The sequence below is a fragment of the Aplidium turbinatum genome, chromosome 1 (genome assembly GCF_918807975.1).
Source record: "Aplidium turbinatum chromosome 1, kaAplTurb1.1, whole genome shotgun sequence".
Taxonomy (NCBI): domain Eukaryota; kingdom Metazoa; phylum Chordata; class Ascidiacea; order Aplousobranchia; family Polyclinidae; genus Aplidium; species Aplidium turbinatum.
The window spans coordinates 24,787,817-24,801,580 of record NC_137472.1 but is presented as its reverse complement, the minus strand read 5'-3'; the positions used below and the strand labels follow the sequence as shown (position 1 = coordinate 24,801,580).

The following is a 13,764-nucleotide window of genomic DNA, read 5'->3' as shown; positions in this document are numbered from 1 at the left end:
TAATTCATAAAGCTGACCATGTTGTAGGTAGCATTGTTAACTGTTAAATCATGCCTAAAAGTTCTAAAAAGAAAGTAAGAAGCATGGAAAGCTCTTCTGTCATTGGACCCTCCAAGGAGCTTCCCACTGCTGACTTACCAGACACTACAATATGTTCTTGCATTCTGTTCTTTGTTGAAGGTGATACTCAAGTACTTTACTACTGTAACTTTTTCTCTGTCATGTTTTGATTAATTTGACTAATAAAACTTTTCTGTTTTTAGTGAACCACCCAGCAAACTGCCCACTTGAAGGAATTATTTTTTCAGGAAGCTGGAAAAAAGCTAACTATTCTCTTTTCAAATGAAGATCGCATTCCTAAAAAAGCATTGAAATTTTTCCTCTCCCAACGTTATCGTGGAGTAGAAGCACCGTTATACCAAATTAGGCCTCTTGACAAAAGAACAACGAACTCACCTTTTTGTAAACTCTCTTTTTTTTTTTTTTTCAACTGAACTGAAAAAAAAAAAAAAAAGAGAGTTTACAAAAAGGTGAGTTCTTACATATCTTTACAATTTTTTTTGTCTAGTAATTTTCTATGAAATGTACCAAACTTTTGTTCGATCACAGGCTTGTATGAGTATATTCTTTGTTAGCATGGTCATGCAGAGCCAGGTCCCATGTTGTGTACAGGGGTTGGTCAGTTGTTGTCATTGACGTGGCTCTTCTAACAACATTTGTTGATTGGAGCCATATGAGAAAGAGAATGGGGCTACTGCCAATACTACAACCCCACTTGACCATTGCAGATGTAGTGCAAGTGCAACCAACTCTAGATAGTAGGTGGTTTAAGGATTTTTCCTTTTCCTAAAGCATTTCCTCATGGGAAAGTGATTCAGATGTTCTGATTTCTATGTCTGTAAAGGCAGGCTTGTGCTTTCACTAAAGCTAGTCGTGCTATGAGAAGATTTTTCTTGACTATCACTGATTTTTGCTGCCATTTGTCCGAAAGAGTATTATTTGTTATGTGTGGCATATTATATTGTTTTTCGTTGTGACAGTCAGAAATAAAAACAAACTGAACTGATTTACATGGATTATTTTGTGTTCTTTACATTTATTTTTCACACAAAAAACTTGCTTTTCAAGAGCCTCAAACAACAGCGAGTAGATGACTTCGCTGCAGCAAAGAAGTCACGAGTGATAGAGGAAGAGAACTGGAAAAAACAGCAGTTTTCTGCAGCAGTTGATGAAGAAAATGACTCTCGTTTCGAACCAGCTGCACCTGGTAGCCTACATCTGAATGTGACAATGCTCCGGTATCCAGTGATTATCCTGCTCTGCAATCTTTTGCTGTAAACATGTTAGAAAATATTCGCAAAGGCAGTAACTCTGGAGATGTTTCATGTCCGCACTTTTACCCCACCAAAATTAAATTTTGATGCCAACTCTCTGTGCTCTTTAATTGATTAAGACAATGCCACGCTTACTGAGTCTATCCTTACTTCACACTTGACCATGGATGAACTAAAGGGTTTGATAAACACAAAGTTCGAATGCCCTCATTTTCCTGACCATAATCAGGGTATAGAGCGCCTCATTCGGGAAGTCACTAACGACTGTGGAGTGTGGAAGTGTTGCTGGCCATCGACGACGAGATGGTTTCATTCGGGAGTGAGTTGTTTGGCGAAGGGTCTTGCCGAATGCAGACACGAAATATTACTTTCTTTCATTAGCTGCAGCATAATGTTTTGATATTGAGTCATTGACCACTGTTTCTTGTTCATTTGTCTTTATTCTTCATTCGTTTGTGCACGTTTTACAAGCACATATAAAGTTGGTTGATGTGTAAGCTACCATTGGTTGAGTTGGTTTGGTTTGGTTTGGTTTTGAATCTTTATCCTCGGACTGACAAAGCCTTGATAGGTTATTCCTGGTACTTGTTCGCATACTTGTAGAGGCACTTGACGCAGGGCCGGTTACCGAGATTGGCAGAGTGAAGTTTTCCGATTGTTGAAGTCTTGTTGCCGAGAAATTATTCCATTCACTAGGTGCCGCTGAATGGAGAGCAGTCCTGAAATGCGTTGCTCAAGCGCACACCCCGAGAGTCGAACCAGCGCCAAATGTAAATCGGCGAAAACAATCGAATATTAATGCAGTGCGTTGTGTGACTATGTAATACTTATTACTATAACAAATCCAAAGTGTCATCTTATGCACAGTGCATTCCTACTCTTGCCATAGAAGTGAAAAAAGCTTTAATATCATCAGGTTTTGCTGACCAAGCAAAAATAGGGTTGCCAGGTGATTGTTTAATATCTTACTGTACACCGCCAGCCTTTACCTAAAAGAGCAACTAGCTGTCGCGTCATATGTAATTGTTGTTGTGGTTGTTACAGTTGGAAAATTTTACAATTTAAAAAAACAAACAGAATTTTTTTCTTTAAAAAGTTTGTATCTGGCAACTTTGTGCTGGCAACAAATGCTAAGGGCAAAATTGACTACATGTTTACGGTTACTGAATATTTTCGCGTGAAATTTTACAGAAATACTCTACATAGCAATAGTCACCCTGTGTGATAATTCGATTTTTGATTTTTTTAAATTTTTTGATTTTCACATTGCCTTATTGAGCATGTCACCTAAGTCAGTGGTCTCCAACCTGTGGGTCGCGACCCCAAGTGGGGTCGCCTTAACTTTTCCTGGGGTCGCCACAACTCACCATATTCAATTTTTTACCGTTTCAATTTATTACCGAAAAAAAAGCCTGATACTTTTTTGTTCTAGTTCGCAACGTTTGTCTGTGTTTTAGAGCAGTGCTTCTTAAACTGTTTTAGTTTTGTTCACCCCTAGCACCTATCTCCAGATTTCATTCACCCTTATCTTTGCATCCCTTGTCAAACAATAAAATATATTGAAATTTATAAAAAACAATTAGTTTTGATTAAAAAATGAAAAAGTTAGAATTGATTTTGTTTTTCAAAATTCTCACCTGTTCACTGAACAGGTTGAACACCCGAAATATCCGCCCTGCTAGCAAGCTATCATCCATTTCTGATGGTTCACCTTTATTTACCCCTTTTGGTTGGTTCACCCCTGCAAAAATTGTATTCACCTTGGAGTGAACCATTCACCTGTTTAAGAAGCACTGTTTTAGAGTACAGCTTGCTAGCTCGTGTCGCAATTAAACCATAGTGGTGCAATAATCAAAAAGCGAATGGTTGGGATAAGTACTGTAGGACAGAGCAAAAGCATTCACGACGTTAGTTCAGACTTACTTTTTATTATTCAAGCTGACTCCAGAACAAGCGAATAGTTATTTATGCAGGTTTAGTTTGCAGAGATTATTTTCACCGGCTGTTTACGGTTTGCTTTGCAGCTAGTAATGGTAATTTGTAGCTAGTAAGTAAGCTAGTAAGTAGCTAAATTATATAAATATTATACAAAAATGGCAGCAAAGAATACCAGAAAAAGATCATATGACGCGGCTTTTTTAAAACTTAGTTTCACTAAATTTAATGGCAAACCAAAGTGTGCAATTTGCCAAGTTTTACCAGAAGAATCGATGAAAAAAATAAACTTAAACGTCATTAAGAAAAAAATCATCCAGGCTGCGTGGATAAACCATCTGAGTTTTTTTTAACGTAAATTGCAATCTCTTGCATCCTAAACCAGTGTGATGAAAGCATTTACTGTAGTAAATAAAGCTGCTGTATATTCTTCGTATGTCGCCTCTTATCAGATTGCAAAGCAGAAGTAAGCCCATACAATTGGAGAAAAATTGCTGATGCCAGTAATGAAGGAAGTGATGAAAATCATTATTGGAGAAAAAGAGAGCACAAAATTGGATTCAGTTTCACTATCAGCTACATCAGTCATCATCGGCGTATGAGCAGATCTTTCCAGGCTAGACTGGAGGGCAGGAAATCATCAGCCACTCAACAGTCTCGTCGTCCAGGACCCTCAGACCATGCGCACCGTGTGGAGGCCGGTGGGTTAAGCAGTGGTGGATGACATGGTCTGCAGTCTGTTCAGTGGCACCACACTCATATTCTGATGAAGGAACCAGGCCCCACCTGTGCATGTCTGCGCGAAAGCGGCCGACGCCAGTTCGCAGGCGGTTAAGCCTGACCCATGCAAGCATTGCGAGGGGTGAAGAACAAGCACCTTTTTGTGTTTCCTCCCGTCAGTACCATATCTTCAAGACAGAAAAAAATATGTAAAGCGAAGCTTGTCACACCCAAGCAAACCAGGCCTGAATTCAGAGCAGGGTGGATAGGGAAACGTCCTTCTCAGGGCGAGGCAGCCCCTCTGTCGAAAAATACCAACGACCGACCGTCCTACAGCTGAACACCGAGGGAATTGCGGCCAGCAAGCTCAGCTACATCAGTAAAACGTAGGATTGAAGATATGTCCAATGACGTTCTTGACCAAATTGTAATTCATGTAAATGCTTCTCCATGGTATACAATTCAATTAGATGAGTCTACCGATCGCATTAAAAGTGCAAATCAAATGTTGAAATAAATTGACAATTTTGTTTTCATGAAATCAAGTTCATGTGTTAATCGAAACTTCTTAAAAACAATGACTTTGGAATACTTTTCTGTAGCCACATTTCTCTGTAATTGTGCATACTTACTCGTAATATTTAGCTTCAGCATTACTTGAAATATTTTTCTCCGTATCGGAAAACAAAATGGGGTCGCATGGAAATGCTGATTTCATTTTCATTTAAATTGGGGTCGCTTCTTAAAAAGGTTGGAGACCACTGACCTAAGTAACAGAAAGCATCTACCACTTCTAACTTTCCATCATCTATTTGGATGCCAGTGATAGTTCTACTCTACCCTTTATGGGCCGGGTTTCTCCTGCACATCTTTTACACTTGAAGCAAGGGTCGGGCTTCAGACCTCCTCTTAGGATACTGCACTTTTTGTGAACCCAGAGGAGGCAAGTGTTGCATTGGATAGAGTTTGTGCCCACACCGGCCCTACACACAGCACAAGTAACTCCTTTCCGCTAGGAGTGGTAGATGGTAGACAATTACAAATGGTAGACAATTTTTGAGTAATAAACATATCACATCATTGTTAAATAAATAAATATTTAGGAAAAACAAGTTTTACTCAATGTGTCCGCCATTTACGTCGATAACAAGTCGGAGACGCTTCAAAAAGGACCTGCAAGAGTCACGAATACCTTTTTGTGATTAGCCTTCAGGCTTCAAAACTTTGGTGGTGTTTTGTCGAAACCTTGCTCTCCAGGTAAGACCAGATGCCAACCAAAGTCTAGGGGGTTCAGGTCTGCAGGAAGTACCATCTAGATCGGTCATATTTGTCCGCCGAAATATAACAGAGGAACTAGCGATACAAATCGTCACTGCATAGCATGAACAATTGTTGTGAGAATATAATTTCCTGGGCGTTCTAGCGCGCATCTAGAAAATGTGAGTACTGTATCCTTTAGTTTCCATTCAAGCAGGAAAACTTTTGAATTTTATGTTACTTCAACGATTCATGACATTGAATCAGCGTAACAAAGGTGAATTCTTTGCTAAGAACCAATGGGAATACCGATACTTCTATGCTAATCACGCGCAGCTTAGTTCAAGTCTTACATCACAATGTCTGGTTTTGATCTCTGAGTAAAAATATTGATATGGAAAAGTTGGTTACAAAATTAGATTATACGAGTAGGCTATTACCGCAAGATGCAGCAAAATTTGTTTAGTTTTGGTATTACAGTAAGAAAGAAAAGGCTCATAGAAAATTCACTTTCGCCCACATGACACGCAAAAATAAACCTAAAGAAAAAAGCCTTGTGAAACTTTGCACAGCAAAAAGTAGTGTAGAAGTTTTCCGACTCGTACCCAGAGCACTGTGACGCAAGAAGCCACACGACCTCGCTCGTGACTCTTCTAGCACATGTTGTTGGTCTGATGAAAGCCTTTCAGAGTGACTTCGTTGAAAGTTTAAAATGCCCTCTAAACCATAGCTATAGTTCTCAAATGGCGAAGAATTAAAAGTGATTACGCTATGACGTGATTAAGCAAAAGGATAAAGTGATTAAACATGGCGATCGAGGCTAAAACTGGTGTGTCCGCCATTACCAATTTATTGATTTTCATATTTTTCAGGACTTTCTGGTGAACCCCCTTTTAGGGTGAAACAGGCTCAGGCTGTAGAGGTTTTAGAGAGTAATAGTTCTATATTTGATGTAAAGCATATGTACCATATTTATTCGAGTATAAGAAACATAATTTAGTACCAAATGTTTACTCACATAACCAAGGTGCTACTTATGCTATAATGAATATGGTATATGCTTTATATGAGATTTTTAAACGTGTTACATCAAAATAGAGTAGGGAATGTAAAAGCTTTCTCTAAGGTGTATTGATATTTGCTATCTCAAAGAAATTGATAACTCAAAACGATTTCATCTCATAATAAGCAATCCAAGAAATTGCTTTGAAGCATGTGCTTGAAATCAAAATACTTTTTAAAAATCCTTGAATAGCCATTATGCACTACAGACGAAATCGGTTAATAGCATACCGCTTAAACGTATCAATCGTTCATCCAAACCAAATGCAAACTAATGTTAAGTAAAAACATCAGTTAAGCGTATACCGTATTAAAAGAATAAGTCGGATAAAAGCATCAGGATTTGCTTCTCGTTTGCATACTTCATTTTTAATCATATAATTGTGGGAGCAAGTCTTTTAGGCGCTGACAATTAGGCGCTGGTCTAATAGGCGCGCACACTGTGGCGTCTGGATATTTGGGTGCGGAGCACTGTGGCGCCCGGTCATTTAGGTGCTATTCCTAGTAAAGTCTGTAGATTGTAACAGCTTGGCAGCTTGCCAGAAAATTTTATCATGGCTTCCGTGAGTGAAGCTGCTTAAACCGGCAATGCTTTTCACATAAAATGTTGTATTGAACAGAAAAATATATTGTTGTTTTATTGATTTATTATTGTTTTATTTGTTGTTAGTCCAGGTTTGCGTTGGTGAAAGCTTTATCAATAAATTATTCAAGCTTCCGAACATTATTGGAAGTAATCCTACGGAAGTATCCCTACGTCGTAAATCATGGCAGATCCATAGTCTTTGCCTGTCCTTTTTTGGCTACGGTAATAATATAATATTTTGTGTGAAAATCATTGCCGGTTCAAGCAGCTTCACCCATATATTTTTCTGTTTAATATAATATTTTGTGTGAAAAAGCATTGCCGGTTTAAGTAGCTTCACTCACGGAAGCCATGACATATTTTTCTGTTCAATTTAACATTTTGTGTGAAAAAGCATTGCCGGTTTAAGCAACTTCACTCACTGAAGCCATGACCAACAACGCACACGCATTAACAAAACAACATATTTTTCTGTTCAATATAATATTTTGTGTGAAAAGCATTGCTCTACGCCCCTACCTGCCAAGCTGATACAATCTGCAGACTTTACTAGGAATAGCACCTAAATGACCGGGCGCCACAGTGCTCCGCACCTAAATATCCAGACGCCACGGTGTGCGCGCCTATTAGACCAGCGCTTAACTGTCAGCGCCTAAAAGACGTGGACCCATAATTGTACCCGTAAGCAAAAAGAGAATGTCTCTTTTTTGATTCGCATAATTGTCTGCAACAGTGGTTCCCAGCCGGGGGGGAATTCCCCACTAGGGGGGGGAATTTGCAATTTTCAGGGGGGAATTTGGTTTTAGGATTGCAAACTTTTTAAGCCTAGTGTAGTAAGTTGGCCTAGACTAGAGCGTTAAAGAGGAAATTATTACCGTACTAGATTAACTCCCGATTATTTAAGAAATTGTGTACTGACATCGATGCAGACTATCACGTAGGCCTACGTCTGTTTCACGCAAATACTTGATGGCTTTCAAGAGGAAACGTAACCATACTAACCAAGCGAGTGCTTGGGCTTAATTTATTTTTTGACCTTTAAATAAAATTGGGATTTATTTCATTGTTGAATGATGACAGATGGATTAGATTCCTTGCTTGTTAGGTTGATATGTTTGATCCATTGAATAAACTAAACCTATTCAATCAATATACGGTATTCAATCGTCATCTCCGTTTGAAGCAGATTGAGCATCAAGATATGTTATCTGTGTGCATGAGCCCTTGACATATTGATACCATGTGAATTTACAAACTGTACTGCTTCCATGCTGGCTCAAGGCAAGTTGGAAGAGAGTGACTGTTTTATGTCACTGTCATTAGGAGATTGTCTTAAAGGTGCTAGAAGACTCTGCTGTCCTGGTCGCGGGGTGACTACGTTTTGTCTGGCCACTACCTTTCTGGCTTGGGTGGCCCTTCAAGGAGCAGATGCCAGTACCGTTCACCATTTAAAGATGCTTTGGAAGCTTTCACCAGCCAGCTTGATAATTGAAAGAGAAAAGTTAGAATAAACAATTGAACATGTTACCATGTCTAAAGAATTATCATCGGTGCGGGTTGTTTACAGCAAAGAACGAGTTCTTCCAGAGTTGGAAAAAGAATTGATTTTGTAACATCTCACAGGTCACAGCATTAGAACTGGAAATCATTCAATATTTTACTGAAACTTATGACGATGAGCTTGATTTAATATAAAATTCATTCACATTGTTGATGGAAAAACTTCCCGATAAATTGCAGCTGCAGGATGAATTTTTAGAACTCAAAACGGATAATCGCGGAAGAGACTTATTCAGAGTAAAATCAATCACTAGATTTTGGCCATTAATGTGTAGGTAATTCGTATCACAAATTGGCAGAGAAAGCAATTTGAAGTATCTTTCCGTTCGCTTCCACTTATCTGTGCGAATCAGATTTTTCAACTCTTGCAAATGAAAACAAATGAGAAACAGATTAGACGTGGAGAATGATATTCGTTGTGCTCTTTCCAATACTCTTCCACCACATTTATGAGTTGTTAAAACAATAAAATCACAAGCTTCACACAGACTGTTGAATGGATTGACTTGTATTCTGAATTTGAATGCATTCGTTGAATAAAATACTTTTCAGCAACGTTCTTCATTAATTAAATTATCTCAGTATGAAAAGAAATAAGGCTAAAAAGCTTATTACTACCCGGTAGTGAAAGTTTAGTTTATCCTCCAAGATTTAGATTAAAGTATTATTGTAAACAAGCTTTTAACAAACTAAATTTGTAGGGGGGGGATTTCAATTTGAATACCGACTTAAAGGGTCCACCGGAAAAAAAAGGTTGGGAGCCACTGGTCTGCAATGTTCAAAGACGAAATGAAGAAAAGGTGAGACAGACGCATGCGATCAAAACAAAGACAAGTGTCTGTAATCCCAGGCCATAATCTTATGTGCTAGACATCGCACTACAAACAACCAATTTTTGCACTACTGGGCTTCATTAAAACAGAAAAGCAGACAAAAAATATAATCACACTTCCCAATAAAGAAGTTTAAATGCTTTTGATGCCATCCGTCGGCGACTGGCCTTTCAAAGAATGGACACGGACAAATTATTTCGGCTTGAGAGGGAAGTGTTGGAAAGCATGTCCAAAAGTTTAAACCGGAAAACTGTGGAGAATTTTTTTAAAATTGCGAAAAAAAATGGCCTACAGTTGTGAAATGCAGTGCGAAATTTCATTTGTGCAGTTTTGTTCAGTTGAAAAACATTGCAAAATAATTATTTTACCAGACAGCGCAAAAGACTTGAAAAAAAACCTTTGCAATTTCAAAACAAACAATGAGTGTGCAGCCCTCGAAATTTGCTTCCGTCTACAACGGCAAAAACATTGCCGACGCCAAATCAACAAACCTTGGAATGTGGCGGCAATTGCCGTATGCTTTAATCAAACGAAATTTTATGCGTTTCTTCTTCATTGTGTGTCACACGGCGGTACTGGCTTAATTGTTACGCAAAAGTTATTCTTTCATCGAATGCTTATTTTTTGTCTGGTGTCATTGCGAATATAAAAAGTGGTACAAAATTGGATAAATGGTTCTTCGGCAGTAAAGTAATGCTTCCGATCATATGGCATTGCGCGTTTATGAACGGGCAGTTTTGCGTCTTCAAGTATTCCAGTAACGACGCGACAACCTCATCCTCCGATACAGCATCCAATGATTCCGATTCTGACTAGTTCTTAATCCAACAGACTTTGTGTTCCTCGCAGTATCCTAATAGTGCCGAAATTATGTTAGTGTACTGTATACGTAAATCGAGGCAATGTTCTCGCAGGGAGCTATTGATTTGTTACCGGTACCTGATTGAGCAATTAACGTTATTTCATGATAATTCAACGTCGCTAGATGTCGAATTAATGTAAAACAAACGTAAATTCCTTATTGGGCATTGTTGTTACGTGATATAACCCGATGGGAAAATTAAATCGATTTGTGCTGACTCGAACGTTGAATCAACCCAAAATTAACTTACTTTTTCCCCTCCAATGAGTTATTTAACGTGAATCACTGTAACAGCGTGCGTATCGCGTTGCTCGCTTTATCTCTACTTTTGGTATTATTACATCACAACAAATCAAACAGTGCGGTCGTGATAGACTATTCGATTATTTTTTTCTCTTCTCATTTTACATGTTTTGGTACAATTTTTTTGTAATAAACGTTCACAGCAATTGCCAAGGCAATTTCAACTTTTTCCGTTTGGCCTCGTCAACGTTTTTGCGAAGTAAAAATATGCTAATTTCGAAGGCTGTGTGAGTGTTCACACCAAGTAAAATAGTCCGAGGTGAGGTCTTGGTGCAATGTTTCTGCTGATTAAACTTACGCTGCGAGTAAATCAAATAGGAAATTTTGAGCAATTTTTGTCCAAACTAAATGCTTATTTTTCGACTGCATTTTTATTGCCGTAGCAGAACGGCCATTATGACGTTTGCGGCGGCATTTACCACGGCAATTGCCGTGTGCCGCCGCTAATTTCGAGGACTGATGTGAGCCGTGTTTTTCTACCATACCACTATTTTCGTAGGCCACGTTCCATACTCAAAACTACACAGCTGGTACTGAGTTAAAAATAGCACGCTTGAATCAAAAACTTCAACGGTCAAAGTTCGCGTTGTGACGTCACAGAGATCGGTGAGATTAAAAGAAATCCGATTACCGCAGTTTGCAGAAAAATGCTTTGATCTTACATGCTCTCCCAGTCAGCAAAGCTGGTCTTTTTTACATTGATTCAACGTCTGCAGATGATAAATCAATGTAAAAAGGACCAGTTTTGCTGGCTGGAACATACAGCATAGTGTTACTTAACACAAAACTAGTAAACTCTTTAAAGTTTAACCAGAATTGTAAACAGTTGTGGGAAGTATCAGTTGTAATGCGCGTTGAAGCCTAGTCGTAGTCAGCACAGACATCTTCTCAACAATCACGCCCATTCACGATGAACCTTCTTTTTAGTAAACTGGTTAAACGAATCAATCGGATAATCGTATCAAAACGTCTGGCAAATAGGTGATTCGATTTCGTCTGTATAAGTTTTGAAGATTAAAAGCCAATGATTTACTTCACAAAATCAACGAAGACTAAAAGCAATCAAAAACCAAAAGCAAACAAAAACTAAAAGCCTAGAACAATGTAATTAGAATAATTTAAACCACAAAAATTGAGAACAAAAGATGATATAGGTGTTACTTACTGATAAAATGTTGGCAAAGCTGTCACCATAAATCTTCCACTAAGACCTTCAAAACATAGAAGTTGTGGTAAAAATGAGTTAGAAGTAAAATTATAACGACATCATTTTGCCTGGTCGGCAAATTTTAAGCTGATAATTTTGAACTATGTAATTAATAATAGGGTCACGTTAAATAACTCAAAGTAGCATTATAAAAATGCGAAACGAAGACTGTCAAAACCGAACCTCGACCCGGAGCGCTCAGCACAAGACCCCACGAGAACCGCTCTTTTCAGAGCGCGGCAGTACCACTGTCGACAAGTACCGTCGTCACACCATCTTACAGCTGAACGCTGAGGGCATCACATCCAGCAAGATTGATGTGATCGAGCAGCTCGCTCATAAGAACCGAGCTCTTGTCATCCTCCTCCAGGAGACCCACTGCACTTCTGCAGACAAGCTAGTAATTCCACACTATTCACTAGCTGGGTCAACCCAAAGCAGGAAACATGGCCTCGCCACGTTCGTCCATGAGAGCTTGAACTGGACGCTTGCAAACTCCTCAGTCAATGAAGAAATAGAATGGGTTTGTGTGAGCATTGAAAATTACAACATCATCAATGTATACAAGCCACCATCCTCACGCCTGAACCCATCATCTATACCCGCATTCCCCTCACCCAGTATCTATGCTGGTGACTTTAACTGCCAGCACACCGACTGGGGTTACAAATACATCAACAGCGACGGAGAAAGCCTGGCTACTTGGGCTGCAAATAACAACCTCGCCCTCCTCTACAACCCAAAAGATCCAGCCAGCTTCTGGTCCGGACGCTGGGGAACGGGCACCAACCCTGACCTGGCCTTTGCAAGCATGGACACAGACAGCTCTCTTCCTGACAGACGTGTGCTGGAGAAGTTCCCACGTTCCCAACACCGACCTTCGCTCATCACTGCTCCTAAGCTTGTCTCTCCCATCCCAAGTGCCCCAGTGAAGCGATGGAACTTTAGAAAGGCCAATTGGAATCGCTACAGCCTCATAACCAATCAAAATGTGGCGGAACTACCATCACCTTCTACCGCCAACGTGAATGAGGCCTACCAAGACTTCTGCCGTGCTATCAAATCCGCAGCTAAACAAGCTATCCCTCGCGGCCGCCGAAAGAACTACACGCCGTGCTGGGATTCAGAGTGCGAAAATTTATACCGCTCTTATGTTCGTGCCTCACCAGGTGCTGCCTCTACCTCAGCCGCAACAAAACTGCTCGATCGGCTAGACTCAAGGAGGCTTGAGAGATGGAAAAACACCGTCAACACTATCGACTTTACACACTCTAGCCGGATAGCATGGAGTACTGTCAATAACCTTACAGGTCGTTCAGCACGCCCCTCCCGCCAATGCCCCGTTACTGCCAATAACATCGCATCAGAACTGGTGAAAAATGGGACCTACAAAATAGGCGATCGCAAGTTCTCCAAACTTGTAAAGAGGGAAACGTCTGATCTCTGGAAAATCCCAACACCAGACGAGGAAAGCATCTCTGATGAGTTTACGTCGGATGAGTTCACCGCTGCCCTACAATCTACTAAGACCCGTAAGGCCCCTGGTCCCGATAACATCTGCCCCGAACTTGTACTCCATGCTGGCACCGCCATGAAGTCTTGGCTGCGCAAATTCCTGTCTTCCTGCTTATGCCAACTCAAGATCCCCAAAATTTGGAGACGAGCCAAAGTAGTCGCGATCCCTAAGCCTCATAAGCCACAAGAGGATCCGAAGAGCTATCGACCTATATCTCTTCTCTGCATCCCTTTTAAAATCTTCGAACGTCTTATCTACACTCGAGTCGAACCAATTATAGACCCACTCTTGCCCCGGGAGCAAGCTGGTTTTCGACATGGAAGATCTACTGTGGACCAAGTCACTCTCTTGACTCAAGACATCGAAGACTGCTTTGAGGCAAAGAAAAAGGCTGGTGCTGTGTTTCTCGACCTCACAGCTGCATACGACACTGTATGGCACCAAGGCCTCACCTGCAAACTGCTCCGCCTGCTCCCGGACAGGCACATGGTCCGCATGATCATGGAGCTCGTTTACAACAGAAGCTTTACTCTCACCACCGGAAGTGGTAAACCAAGCAGGTTACGACGCCTTAAAAATGGCGTCCCTC

At 40.2% G+C, this 13,764-nt stretch overlaps 1 protein-coding gene across 2 annotated transcripts in view; it reads right to left on the bottom strand.

The window, feature by feature from the left end:
• The window catches only part of LOC145771048 (thioredoxin-related transmembrane protein 1-like), a 167,803-nt gene that overhangs the window by 84,403 nt on the left and 69,636 nt on the right, over positions 1 to 13,764 (bottom strand). For both annotated transcript variants that reach the window (XM_082582794.1, XM_082582797.1), the window contains exon 3: positions 11,618 to 11,663. In XM_082582794.1, the coding sequence (XP_082438920.1) occupies positions 11,618 to 11,663 (46 nt within the window). The remainder of the gene's footprint in view (positions 1 to 11,617; positions 11,664 to 13,764) is intronic.